At 41.5% G+C, this 13,586-nt stretch overlaps 1 protein-coding gene across 3 annotated transcripts in view; it reads right to left on the minus strand.

Moving 5' to 3' along the window:
* Positions 1–13,586, minus strand: part of fhod3b (formin homology 2 domain containing 3b) — a 519,315-nt gene that overhangs the window by 65,341 nt on the left and 440,388 nt on the right. For all 3 annotated transcript variants that reach the window (XM_059945317.1, XM_059945318.1, XM_059945319.1), the window contains 2 exons: positions 6,019–6,312; positions 3,441–4,327 (listed from right to left, as the gene is read on the minus strand). In XM_059945317.1, the coding sequence (XP_059801300.1) occupies positions 3,441–4,327; positions 6,019–6,312 (1,181 nt within the window). The remainder of the gene's footprint in view (positions 1–3,440; positions 4,328–6,018; positions 6,313–13,586) is intronic.

The raw sequence follows: 13,586 nt of genomic DNA on the forward strand, positions 1-13,586 counted from the left end.
TGATTTGGATGGTTGCTATTGCAGGTTTTCTACTGGACATTTCTGAGCATGAAGATCCAAAGCTTCTATGACCACAAAATGGGTTTTCCATCTCTGTGCAGAGGCATTTGTCTGGGTGGTGGGGGGTTAGGGAAGGAAAGGCAATGGGGAAGAGGGTTACCATTGGGAATAGGCTAACAATTGGAGCTTGGGAGTTTGTCAGTAAGTAGGAAGTTGGGAGTTACCTAACATAAGGATGGCAACTCTAACTGGGTGAGTGGAATGGAAGTTTCAGTGCTACATGGCTGAGGTGCAAGCTTTCTGGAGGAAAGTGGGTAACTGAGGTAATGACAAGTGAATGGGCTTGGCCGAGTGAAAGTGGCAGGAGCAAAAGAAGCAAGAGGCAAGGCTTATGTCGTAGAAGGAGTAAAAGAATCAAGGGGGTATTGGAGGAAGCTGGAAAGTGGGGACCCAGAAGTTACACATGGGATGTTTTAAAGGAATTACCAGCCAAACAGTGGCTTTAAACCTAGTTGTTCTGGATTGCAAAGTAAGAATCATCTCAGGGTAACTTGGTCAGGACTCTACATGGTGTTTTGGAAGAAATGACCACTGAAGTGATGCACCACTGATGTGGAAATTACACATTGGGGCAGTACTTTTGCATTTAGTTTAAAAATAAATTCAACAGAGCAATACACCGAGGAACTGGAGGAACTCAGTGAACCAGGCAGTATCTATGGAAGGAAATGTACAGTTGATGTTCTGAGTTGAGATTCTGTGTCTTGGAATGATGAGTATCCACTTCCCTCCATGAACACTGCCTGATCCACTGAGTTCCTTCAGCTCCTCGGTGTATTGCTCCAGATTTCCAGCATCTGTAGTCTCTTGTATCTTCAACAGATATAACCTGGGTTTACAAGTAGATTTACTGAAACAGGAGACATTAAACTAATACCTTGTTTGTTCTTTCAAGTGATCATAAACACATTGCACTATTTCACTGGGGAATTGTCATCTTATTCTAGTCAATATGCATTTGCCATTTCCTGTAAAAGAGATGACTTTTCCCATGCTGTGGCTTGCGAGATCCTGCTGTGAGCAATTTGCCCAGTTTCTTTGACAATATAACAATGACGGCCCTTCAAAAACTTTCTGCAGCTAGTGGATAGTGCTTCGGAAAGGTTCATGAAAGATACTATAGAAATCCAAACCTTCCTTAAAGATCTGCTGTGCTGGAAGAGGGGTGTGCCCATGTTTCAGACACAGAGCTCCAAAAGAGCAATGCAGCACTCTATTTTTAAAACAGACTTCTAAACAATAAATCCTTGGCAATGCAACTCCAATCTGGTGCCTGTACATTGCATTAAAATAACTTGCCCGAGAACAGGTGCTGCGAGGCAACTGCTGTTTTACAAGTTATTCAAGTATACAATGCAGGTGGTTCTTCAGCCCATTATACATGCCCTGACCCCTTTAAAGAGTTATCCAATAAACCCCAGGACTCTGGTCTATAGTCAGATTTTAAATTTTCATTTTGAAAATGACTCCAGAAGCCATCTCCACCCTCCCCCCCACCCCACTTGTTTCAGATTACTTTGATTGACGGTCTAAATTTTATCTTGTTTTTACCTCTAGGATTCTTTTCTCATTAACCTTAAAATGGATCCTCTGGTTATCTAACATTCTCCTTTGTAGTATCTTCTCAATCTTAATGGTTGTAGGCTAACTAATCTCACTTTTCTCATCTCTCCTCGTCACTGAAACACCACATTCCTGGTATTATTTAAGTAACGTACACAATATGCTGGAGGAACACAACAGGTCAGGCACCAGCAATGGAAAGAAGAGTCAACATATCGGTCCAAGACCCTTCATCACGACTCACCAGGTGTCCTGAGAAAGAGTCGTGGACTGAAACACTCGCTCTTTATTCCTCTCCATAGATGCTGCCTGACCTGCCGAGTTCCTTTAGCTGTGTTTGTCTGTGTGTCTGTGACTGCGTGTGTTTTATTCCGCACTTCCAACATCCGAAGAACCTCTTGTGTTTATCATTGAAGTAAATCGCTTAATTCCCAGGCCTTAGACATCCTTTCCAACATAAGATGACCAAAGTTGGACACAACACTTCAGCTGAGACATGCCCAGTAATTTATAAATATTAGAATAACATGTCCCTGTATGAAATTATTTTGGCAAGCACAAATGAATAACAGCAGCATTCTTTCCTTGTCCAGGGAATGCGATGCCACACAAATATGTACATACCAACAATTTTATAGTGCACTTTATAAAGTAGCAATTACACATTAGTGCAAAGAGTGACATCCTTATACTCTGAGAATGTGATTGTATACTTCTCTGGCGACTGACTGATGCAGCAGGTTGGAAAAGCTTCCTTACACAGCTGGACTCTAAATTTAAAACCAGCCCAGATATGGGATGAAGTTCTGTTGTCCAATGCCTTTTAGGGTTTAGTTTAAAAGCATCTGGATAATTTCACAACCCAGCGCTGACTAGATAGAAATCAGGAGAACATATCCTGTAGTTGAACCAGGGTGTTGGAAGATATCCTGAAACACTCAGGTCAGTGCATTTGTGGATGATTTTATAAATCTAACAAAGTTGGAAATGCACTGGATTGTAAGTATTTAGGCTCGGGAGAAGTGCAGTGCAAAATCAGTGAAATAACAGGACTTTGAAGCTTGGATTATGAGAAGAGTTTGCTGGAGTATGGAGAGCTAGGATGTGGTTTTATTGATCTTTTGGGCTTCTGAAATAAATTAATTGAATATATTCTAAAGAACTTTTACTATGGGTGGGGAAGTGTAGAACAAGACAATGTTAAGAGGGAAGCATTTGGGAAGGATATTAGAAAATTTATAGATGTGGTACCATAAGTAATTTGTAATTTTACTTAAACTTCTGGCTTTGTAACATATTCCTCTAGAAATGAATCCCAAATCAGTTCCTTGTTTACACTTTAAAGCCTTATTAAATATTCCTGTTGCGTTTAGCCAATTACGTCACCTTGCACTCCCAAGATTCCTTTCAAGCTAACTCACATAGACCTTTAACTACAAGCATCACACACAAAATGCTAAAGGAATTCAGCAGGCCAGGCAGCATCTATGGGAGGAAAGCACAGTTGACATTTTGAGATGAAACGTTGATTGTGTTTTTTCTCTATAGATGCTGCCTGGCTGCCTGGCCCGCTGAGTTCCTCCAGCATTTTGTGCGTGTTGCTCGGATTTCCAGCATCTGCAGATTTTCTCCTGTTTGTGATTCCACCTTTAACTACCATTGCGTTACATTACACCCTCTCATTTCTGTGCTGAAAAATGAAATATGACATACATAAACTCAATTGAAATACAAGTCTATTCTTCAAATCAGTTAATGCTATTTCTTTTTTATACCCCCTGAATTATCGTCTTCTGAGTCTTAAGAGGATCTGTTACCTTGGTGACTGGCAGCTCTTTGGATTTAGATTCAAAAAGATGCTCCAACTTGGATACATCCACTTTCACAGGTTCCAATTGGGTCCAAAGCGGTTCCTTGCATCGCTTCCGATTTTTAAACTGCCAGTCAATTGGTCGGACTTCATTCCAGAACAACCTAATGGTTTTCTTTTTCTTAATGAAAGTTGGCTCACCCCTGGATGGGTGCAGTGACCCAGACTGTTGATGGAGGCCTGTAGGTAGAGGTGGGGGTACCAACATGCCATGTACTGGAAGAGGAGGTGGCAAATGCAGTAAAGGGGGTGGTGGAGGGGGAGGCAAGCCCACGAAAGAAGGTGGGGGTGGTGGTGGTGGAGGAAGTATTGAGTCACTAGAACTAAGCAAGTTTTCCATGTCCAACACATCCACATCATCTTCGTCTTCCAAATCTGTGAAGTCTATATCTTTGATTTTTAAATCCCGAGGATTGGCCAATAATTGATCCCAGATGTAATCAGATTCCTTTTTGGGTTGTGCAGTCACTTTATCCACAGTCTTAGTGGTTGTTTCACAGTCAGATGGGGCAGGTCCTTTGCTCAGCTCCCCACTGTTAAACTTTTCAGTGAAAGCTTTCACACTGCCTTGGTTCTCCAAATGGTCAACCTCCATTTTCTTCACGTTGCCCTCAGTAGCTTGCTTGTTGGCCTGCAGATTGGAGATCCGACTGGCCAGACTTGCAAGGGACTCTTGTTTCTCCTCCTCTTGCGTCTCAGGCTGTGTTTCTTCAGCATCATCAACTCCACTTTTGTTCTGTGCATACAACATGTCCAGCATGAACCGTTTGTTATTGAGAATGTTGCTGCACTGATCATTTACACTGACATCCTTAATGCTCTGCATCCATTTACCTGTTGTCCAAAAAAAGAACAGACACCAGGGGTTACAAGTTAGCAATGGGAGATTGGTACTGTTGACTATCATATAAGTCTGAGTCAGTGCCACAGACTCCACTGCTAACTATTAATGAAGTGAAGATATTAAGAAGAATATTAGTTTGCTGCAAAAAAGCTAGATAAGGCATAGCTTAGCTGAAGAAATTATTGGAATACTTATCCTTATCAATTTCAGAGAGTGCAATTAATTTACTTAAGTAACATCTGAACATATTTTACATAAACAATTTGATCCTCTGTGGCACTATAATAACAGTCATGTAAGTACAGTAGCTCAGCTATTTAGATCCTTCATTCCAAAATATGATCCAGGAGACAGATCAGGATTATCCACTGCAAGATAAAATTCCTCCTCACTGATGCACAACCTGCTGTCTGAATGACATTAGATTTTTAACTTGGATTTCAGTGTCCATCTCAGTCAAAGTCAATGCGACTTTGTGCTGGTGGAAACAGTGGGTCTAATTTAAGTTGCTATGAAACTGAGTTGTACAGGAATACTCACTTCCTTAGAAATTCATCCTCCACCCAATAACTCAAGACCTGCATGGTAACTGCAGGTCCATTTACACTTAATCACCAAAATTTAATACAATTAAGAACCTACAAAACGGAAGTGGAGTGCAAAGCAAAGCGTGTTACTACACACCTTGCTATATTGCTCTCCTTTCCCACAGGGCAAGACATTCTAATGTAGCCATTCCATGAGGTCATTCAGGCCTCTAAACTTCTGACAGCTTTCAGTTCATTTCTTCTCACCCTCACTGCCCTCTCTCAATAATATTGCAAAGATTTCCACTTCAAATATCCGAATTCTGTTTTGCAACTTGAAATTGAATGCTAGTCACCTTTCTAGGAGCATGTTTCCTCAGGATCCTTCCACCTTAGCCACCGGCAATAGCTTCTCCATTTTTAGCTCATACCATCACAACTCAGCCTAATCTATTCTCTCAAGAACAGTCCTGATCCCTCCCATCTTCCATTGTAACTCAAGGGTCCTGAAAATAATTTTGTCTGCATCCTGTAAAGCTTTGAATGTGGTGCATAAATGTAAACTACATTCCAGTTACTGCTAACTCATTTTATAGTATAGTGTAACTCCCAGATTTTGAAATGAGAAAGCCCAGGAACTCAAACATCATGCACATGTTCTTAAACAACTTTTTAAACTTGATCTTTCACCATAAGTGATTTCAGGTCTGTGCACTTTCCTTTGTTATTTTCTTAGTGCTTACATGGATTTGGTTGCCATGCCACGGGTGCAAAGTATTGTGGATTTTTAAAAAAATCAAGAGCTGTTATTTGTGGTACTTATCCTGTTCACTTGTCATAATGAACATTAATTAACATCAAACTTAATGAACATAAACAGTAAAAAAAAATCAGATTACCGGTAACAAAGCAAAGAAAATCTAAGTATTTCGAAACAGTTCCTTCAGATAATACTCACCAAAATCTTGCCAGTTACTCATACTAATTAAACGGAACAAATGAAAGCAAATACATAATTAAGCTCATGTTGTCTATATACTCTACACGCTACAGTACAGCAAAGCATTTATCTTGGTTGAGCACTGCAGCCTGAAATTACTAATTCTTAACTCGGTACAGTGTTTTGACATAGTCAATGAAATTATGATTGTTACCAGTTTCATTGTCACTGGCTACTTTGTCTTCCCTCTCTTCTCTTTCTAAAGTGCTGCTGGCTGAAGAGATGCTGGACGCCGAACAGTTATCTTTCTCGTTCAGCTCTTCATTCTGTCTCTCCTTTTCACTCAGTGTTACGTTTTCTTCTGGCTCTCGATCTGGTCTCTGCTCTCTGTCCAGTCCTGGTCTCAGTTCAGCTGGGTTTCTGTCACGGGCCACCTTGGCTTCTCCCTTAGCTTCTGCTTCAGGCTTTAACTCAAGCTCGGGCTCCTGCTCTGGCTCACTCGCAGAGACTAACAGGAACAGAGGAGGAAGCAAACTTAGATAAAGTTACAGCACTTCACACTGTTAGCTTTGTACAGTTTCAGCATGCATACTGTAATCTGCATTATCTTTAAAAATATGCTCTTGGATTTCTCTGAAAGCCTTAAAGCTGTTTTAAAATTAACAGCAGAACTGGCAAAGTATCATTTTAGGTTTGGGAAGAGCTCAACTTAATTCAACAAAGAAATTTCTATAGCATTTTATATGAAAATACAAGATAGATCCACAACTTTAAGTGGGTTTGCTACCTATTCCACTCGTGAATAATAATTCTCATTTCTGTCATCGGTGTTGACAGATCTACATGTTGATTACATGACTTTTCTGTGGCTGAGTTGGGTTTCACCCCTTTTTAGAGTCTTGCGTCAAGGTTGGCGATCAGTTATAGATCTCATTTGGTGTAACATAACCTCCAGTCGATAGGTACCTGAAATCGTTGATTTTTACCGAGACTGCAGGTGCTGATGTATGTTGAGCAGCAAGATGAAGAGTTAACTATCAAGTAGCACCAGATGAACAGGATGACTATTATAAATAACTGCACTGGATGTCTTTTAATCCATACTGTTTTGTATTGGACCTGATGCAAGGTCCCAACCCAAAACATCAACAACTCCTTTCCCCCTCAGAGGCTGCTTGACCTGTTGAGTTCCACTGGAATTTGTTTTTTGCTTTGACTTTTAGTTCCGTATGAATAGCTGAGGTTGCAAGTTTATGATGGATGTGCAGATTTCATCCTCTTCTCAAGTACAGTATACAATCAGATGCTTGTTACATCTGATCTTTCGCACTTGGAACACCAGACGCATATTGAATGTAATGGATACAAATTGTAAAACATGTTGGCATAGTTAGAAACATAGAAAATCTACAGCACAATACAGGCCCTACGGCCCACAAAGCTGTGCCGAACATGTCCTTACCTTAGAACTACCTAGGCTTACCCAAAGCCCTCTACTTTTCTAAGATGCATGCACCTATCCAGGAGTCTCTTAAAAGACTCTATCGTTTCCGCCTCCACCACTGCCGCTGGCAGCCCATTCCACATACTCACTACTCACTGCGTAAAAAACTTACCCCTGACATCTCCTCTGTACCTACTTCCAAGCACCTTAAAACTATGCCCTCTTCTGGCAACCGTTTCAGCCCTGGGAAAAAGCCTCCGACTACCTACACGATCAATGCTTCTGATTATCTACCAGGTCACCTCTCATCCTCCATTGCTCCAAGGAGAAAAGCCCAAGTTCACTCAACCTGTTCTCATAAAACATGCTCCCCAATCCAGGCAACACCTTTGTAAATCTCCTCTGCACTCTTTCTATGGTTTCCGCATCCTTACTGTAGTGAGGTGACCAGAATTGAGCACAGTACACCAAGTGGGGTTTGACCAGGGTCCAACATTACCTCTTGGCTCTTAAACTCAATCCAACGATTGATGAAGGCCAATGCACCGTATGCCTTCTTAACCACAGAGTCAAACCTGCACAGCAGCTTTAAGTGCCCTATGGACTAGGACCCAAAGATCTCTCTGATCCTCCACACTGCCAAGACTCATACCATTAATGCTATATTCTGCCATCATGTTTGACCTACCAAAATGAACCACTTCATACTTATCTGGGTTGAACTCCATCAGCCACTTCTCAGCCAAGTTCTGCATCCTATCAATGTCCCACTGTAATCTCTGACAGCCCTCCACAATATCCACAACACCTCTAAACTTTGTGTCATCAACAAATTTACTAACCCATCCCTCCACTTCCTCAGGTCATTTATAAAAATCACGAAGAGAACAGATCTCAGAACAGATCCCTGAGGCACACCACTGGTCACCGGCATCTATGCAGAGTATGACCCGTCTACAACCACTCTTGGCCTTCCGTGGGCAAGCCAGTTCTGGATCCACAAAGCAATGTCCCCTTGGATCCCATGCCTCCTTACTTTCTCAATAAGCCTTGCATAGGGTCCCTTATCAAATGTCTTGCTAAAATCCATATACACTGCATCTATGGCTCTACCTTTATCAATGCGTTTAGTCACATCCTCAGAATACCAAGGAAGATCCTCATCAAGAGAAACAATTTGTTACCATGGCTAATGGAGGGAGAAGTAATTTTGTTTTGTTTCATCTGATAAATTTTCTACAAAGTTTCAAGAATTCAAGAAAACTGCACACACATACACAACAGTCCAAGGTTCAGTTGCCATGACTGCTCATATAGTAGATGTACATTCTCAAGTCAAAAGACCAGACTTCTATTTTTAGAAGAAGTTCCTTTTAACTGGAAGCTCCAGAAATATAATGGTCAGAGTGTGGGATCAGCTGTGCTAACAAAGCCTAGTTTGTTAGCCCTAGGCTTTTTGCCCTGTATCTTTTCACAAATATGTAATGGAGGCTCCTGAACTTCGCTCTGATGTTAATCTGAAGGATATTATGCAGAGGGCTGGGTTTATATCATCTACTTCTCTGTATGTACAACCAGTTAAAGTGAGCCATCACATTATAGATAGTGAACAGATTTACTATGATGGGCTCCTGCCCAGAAGTGAGTGAAGGATCTTGCCCAAATCCTTGCTATGCAGCCAAAATTCTGCGTTCTAAAGTAAGTTTAAATTTATTTTGGTTTTCAAAAAACTTGATGTGAAAAAGATGCTAAAATTTTAACTGTAAAAGTAATAATAGAAAATAAAATGTTGGGTTACTACAGAATTACAGGTAAGCATACAGCTAAGGTAGGTTAGACTCTTGTCTTGTCTTGTCCACACTGCACCATCTGCCACCACTGGACTATAAACGTGCAGGAGCAGTGTGTGGTTAAGTTCCTTGCTCGGGGACACACACGCTGCCTCGGCTGAGGCTCGAGCTAACGACCTTCCGATCGCCAGACCAGAGTCCACACACCAACATTATAAGACCATAAGACATAGGAGCAGAATTAGGCCATTTTGGCCCATCGACTCTGATCCACTATCATGGCTGATTTATTATCCATCTCGACCCCATTCTCCAGCCTTCTCCCTGTAATAATTGACTAATGTGATTCTGGAACTGTTGGAGCCAGTGATTTGCAGTTTGGTGATCATTAGGGTGTTTCAGCACTTTGCATCCTCCAAAGGGTTTCCAGGAGGCAGAAACAGCAAGTGGGAATCTCGTGGCAAGAAGGCTGTGAGCTGATGTCAGACTCCATTTGGGGCTGATTAAAGCTTCCATTGTTAACTGATTAAAGTGACAAGGAAGATTGAAATGTCCGCTGCCTGCATTTTTAATCACCAGGAAGATTGTTCTGTTGTTGGAAAGGAAAGACTGCCTCTTTATCACTGGTGAGATCACTCTGCCTTGGAGAGGGGAAACTGCCTTTTATTGCTGGTGAGATTGCTCTGCTACGTAGAGGAAGAATGTTGCCCAGGTTTTCTGTGTTTTGGATGTGGACATGGACTGTGGACTTCCTGTCAGTCTTATGGTGTTTTTGTATTTTGTTTCTCGCTCAACCTTTCTCATTTTTTTTGTGTGCAAAGGAGGGGGATTTGGGGTCGATGTGCCTGTTTTTGTTTGTTTTGTTTGTACAGGGGAGGGGGAATTTGATGATCATGCTGATGTTCTTTTATTTCTTGGTTGTGTGGCTATCTGGAGAAGAAAACATTTCAGACATGTATAGTTTGATAATAACTAGACCTTCAAATCTCCTTACTAATCAACCATCTCTTTAAATATACCCACTGATGGCCTCCACAGCAATTAATTCCAGTGCTTCATCACCCTCTGGCTTAAGAAGTTGCACTGTTCTGTGCTCCAAAGGGACATCCTTCTACTGTGAGGCTGTGGTCCCTGGTAACTGGGGCTCCAGTCCACCCTAACTAAGCCTTTCAATATTTGATAAACACCAGTGAGCTCCTCTCTCATTCATCTAAACTCCAGTGAGTAGGAGCCCAGAGTCATTTTACCCTTTCACTCTCGGGATAATTCTCATGAACCTAATTTTAACTTGATTATTACACTTTGTGTAGTGAGAATGTCAGTTAGGGCAGTGGCACGTTCCTCCTGTAGGACCGTGGGAGATCAAAAAGACATGACAACTGCCCCTGCGGAATTTGCACCCCACTGCAGCTCTTGGCTGACTGGAGCAGAAGGTGAGCAGACTGAAAATCATCTGGGATCCTGACAGCATAGAAGTTTTATGCTCTGTGCTCTCAGGAATCGAAGGTACAGGCTGTAGGTAGTTAGGTGACCACCAGGAAAAGTAAAAGGAGTAGGCAGACAGTACAGTGTTTGAGGGTGGTCCTCCCTTTCAGATATACCTCTTTAAAAATATAAAGATGAACTTTATTTGGCACATATCCGTTGAAACTTAGTGAAATCCATGGCTTCTATGTTGAAAACCAACACAGTCTAAGATTTGCTGGGGGCAGCCCGCAAGTGTTGCAGTGCTTCTAGTGCCAACACAACATGCCCACAACTTCAAGCAACACACACAAAACACTGAAGGAACTCAGCAGGTCAGGCAGCATCTGTGGAAAAGAGTCTAATCAATGATTCTGACCGAGACCCTACTTCAGGAATCATTAGGCTCAGAACACTGACTACATTCTTTCCGTAGGCGCTTCCTGGCCTGGCCTGGAATCTGTGTGTGGATTTCCAGCGTCTGCAGATTTGCTCTTGCTTGTGATGCTCTCAACTTACCTTGTATATCTGAGGAATGTGGGGGGAAACCAGAGCAAATCTATAGGCAGTTGTGGGAATTGAACCCCTGTCTAACAGCTGGCCCTGTAAAGCAACTGTGCTACACTACTGTTGGAAGATGGCCTTTCAGGGGGATTGCAACAGATGCCAGACCAGCAGCACTGAGGCAGGCTTCAAAGCTCAGAAGGGAGGAGTGAAGTCAGATAGAGTGTCAGTGACAAGAGACTTGATTATTAGGGGCAGAGTTAAGCATTACTGTGACCTTGTGAGGATTCAGGATGGCATGCTGTTCCCTGGAGCCAGGGTCAGGTATGTTTCTGAGTGGTTATAGGACACTTTGAGATAGAAAGGTGAGCAGCCAGAAGCCAAAGTCCATATTAGTACTAGTGAGAGAGGCTGGAAGAGCAATAGGATCCTGCATGAATGATTTTAGGGAATTAGGTGACAAGTTATAAAGCTGGAATTCCGAGGAAGTAATTTCAGGAGTACTACCTGTGCCACATACTATTGAGGTAAGAAATTATACTTGAATACATGGGACTTTTTTCAGGTCAGGTAAAACCTACATTGAAGGGACTGGCTGCACCTGAACCAGGGGGAATCAATGTCTCCTCAGGGAAGCTTGGAGGAATGGAGAATAGCCAATGTTCTTCTTTTGCTCAAACTGGAAAATAGGCATAATCTGGGAAATTATAGGCTAGTGAGTCTCATACCAGTAGTAGAAAAGCTAATGGAGAGGATTCTTATAGTTAGAATTTAAAGACATATAGAAAAACATGGCCTAATTGAGGACAGTCAGCATGGCTGTGTGTAGGGCAAGTCATGTCTTACAAACAACTGAGATGGCAAGAGTGATTGATATGGGTTGGCCAGTGGATGTTGTTTACTCCCGGGGTAGGGGGACAGGATGTTGTCTAGAAATATTTTAGTAAGGCATTTGTCACAGTTCAGTGATGGCAGGCTAACTTGTATTAGATCCATGGTGATTTGGTAGATTGGATTCAGAATTTGTTTGTCCTCAGAAGCCACAGTAACCGGTGGAAGGGTGTTATTCTGGCTGGAGGTGCATGACCAGTGGTGTTCTGCAGGGATTAGTGGTGGGAGCTCTGTTGTTTGTGATGTATAAAAATAACTTATAAAAATGTAAATAGATGCATTAGTGCTTCTCCAGACAATAGAAAGATCTGTAGATTTGTGATAATGCAGAGGACTGTCAAAGGATACAGCAGAAGATAAATCAGTTACAGATATAGAAAGAGAAATAAAAAGGTAAAATTTAATCCATGAATGAGTTATTAAGCTATGGGAGGCCTAAAGTAAAGGGAACTATACAGGACTCTTAACTGCTCTGACTTATTTTGACTGGTTAAATCCATAGCTCACTGAAAGTGGCCGTGCAAATAGATCAGGTGGTAAAGAAGGCATAATGGCATGCTTGCCTTCATTGGATGGAGCATTGACAATAAGAGTCAGGAAATCCTGCTGCCGAGATATAAAACTTTGACATTTAGAGGACTGTGTACAGTTCCAGTCACTCCATTAGAGTGAGGATGTGAAGACTTTGGAAGGGGTGCCGAAGATTGTAGTTTGGATTTGAGTGCGTGTGAATCAAGGAGAGCTTGGACAAACTTGGCTGTTTACTCTGGAGCATTGGAGGCTGAGGGGAAATTTGATAGAAGTATATAAGATTATGAAAGGTATAGATCAGGTAGAGCTAGAACTTTTGTTGCCAAGAGTAAAAGATATAAAGTCCTGGAGGACATTCAATTTTACTGAGAGGGACAAATCTAAAAATGATGGACAGGAGCCTGGAACTGGCTGCATGGGAGAGTAATGGAAGCAGATATGACAGTGGTGTTAAAGAGATTGTTAGATACACACATGAATATGTAGGGAGTGGAGAGATATGGATCATACACTGACAGAAGAAATTAGTTTCATTTAGCATTGTGCTTGATGCAGACATTTGTGTTTTTGTGCTCTACTGTTCAGTGTGAAGCTAATGACAGAATGATAACATACCTCTTGATAACATATTTCAAATCTGACATTTTAGCTGTTCTGTTGATAAACTTAAATTAAATTTGACAAATTTAATCTTTACAGAAAGATGATAATGATCTGCAGCTATACGTAGCACGTGCATGTTTTCCTCACAGTAAAATCTCATTTTTAACAAGATTGGAGGACAAAAGACAATTAACTGCAACATGTTCCTGTAATGGTTAAAACTACCAATGGCAAGTTAACTGTGATCATGCTGACAGGTGTCCATTGGCTTTTTATGGGCTTTAGTGCAGCTACGAAAGCAAGTAGAGAGCCTGCTATTTCTCATCTGCTACAGGTGACCTGCGACTTCTGTGACAAGGTAAAGTAAGAATGTATCTTGATTCCTCCCATGCCTCCCAGTCAGGCTGATTATATTAAGTTCAATATCAAGACAAGGAAGCAGAATATAAAAGGGGCGGAGAATAACCATTTTCTTAACATTTTGCCATATTCAGCTGTAATAAAAAAGGGTTAGGTGGGAAGAAGAAAGTAAAATTTCTTAAGATTCTTAAGCTA

This window comes from Hypanus sabinus, chromosome 20 (genome assembly GCF_030144855.1).
Source record: "Hypanus sabinus isolate sHypSab1 chromosome 20, sHypSab1.hap1, whole genome shotgun sequence".
NCBI lineage: Eukaryota > Metazoa > Chordata > Chondrichthyes > Myliobatiformes > Dasyatidae > Hypanus > Hypanus sabinus.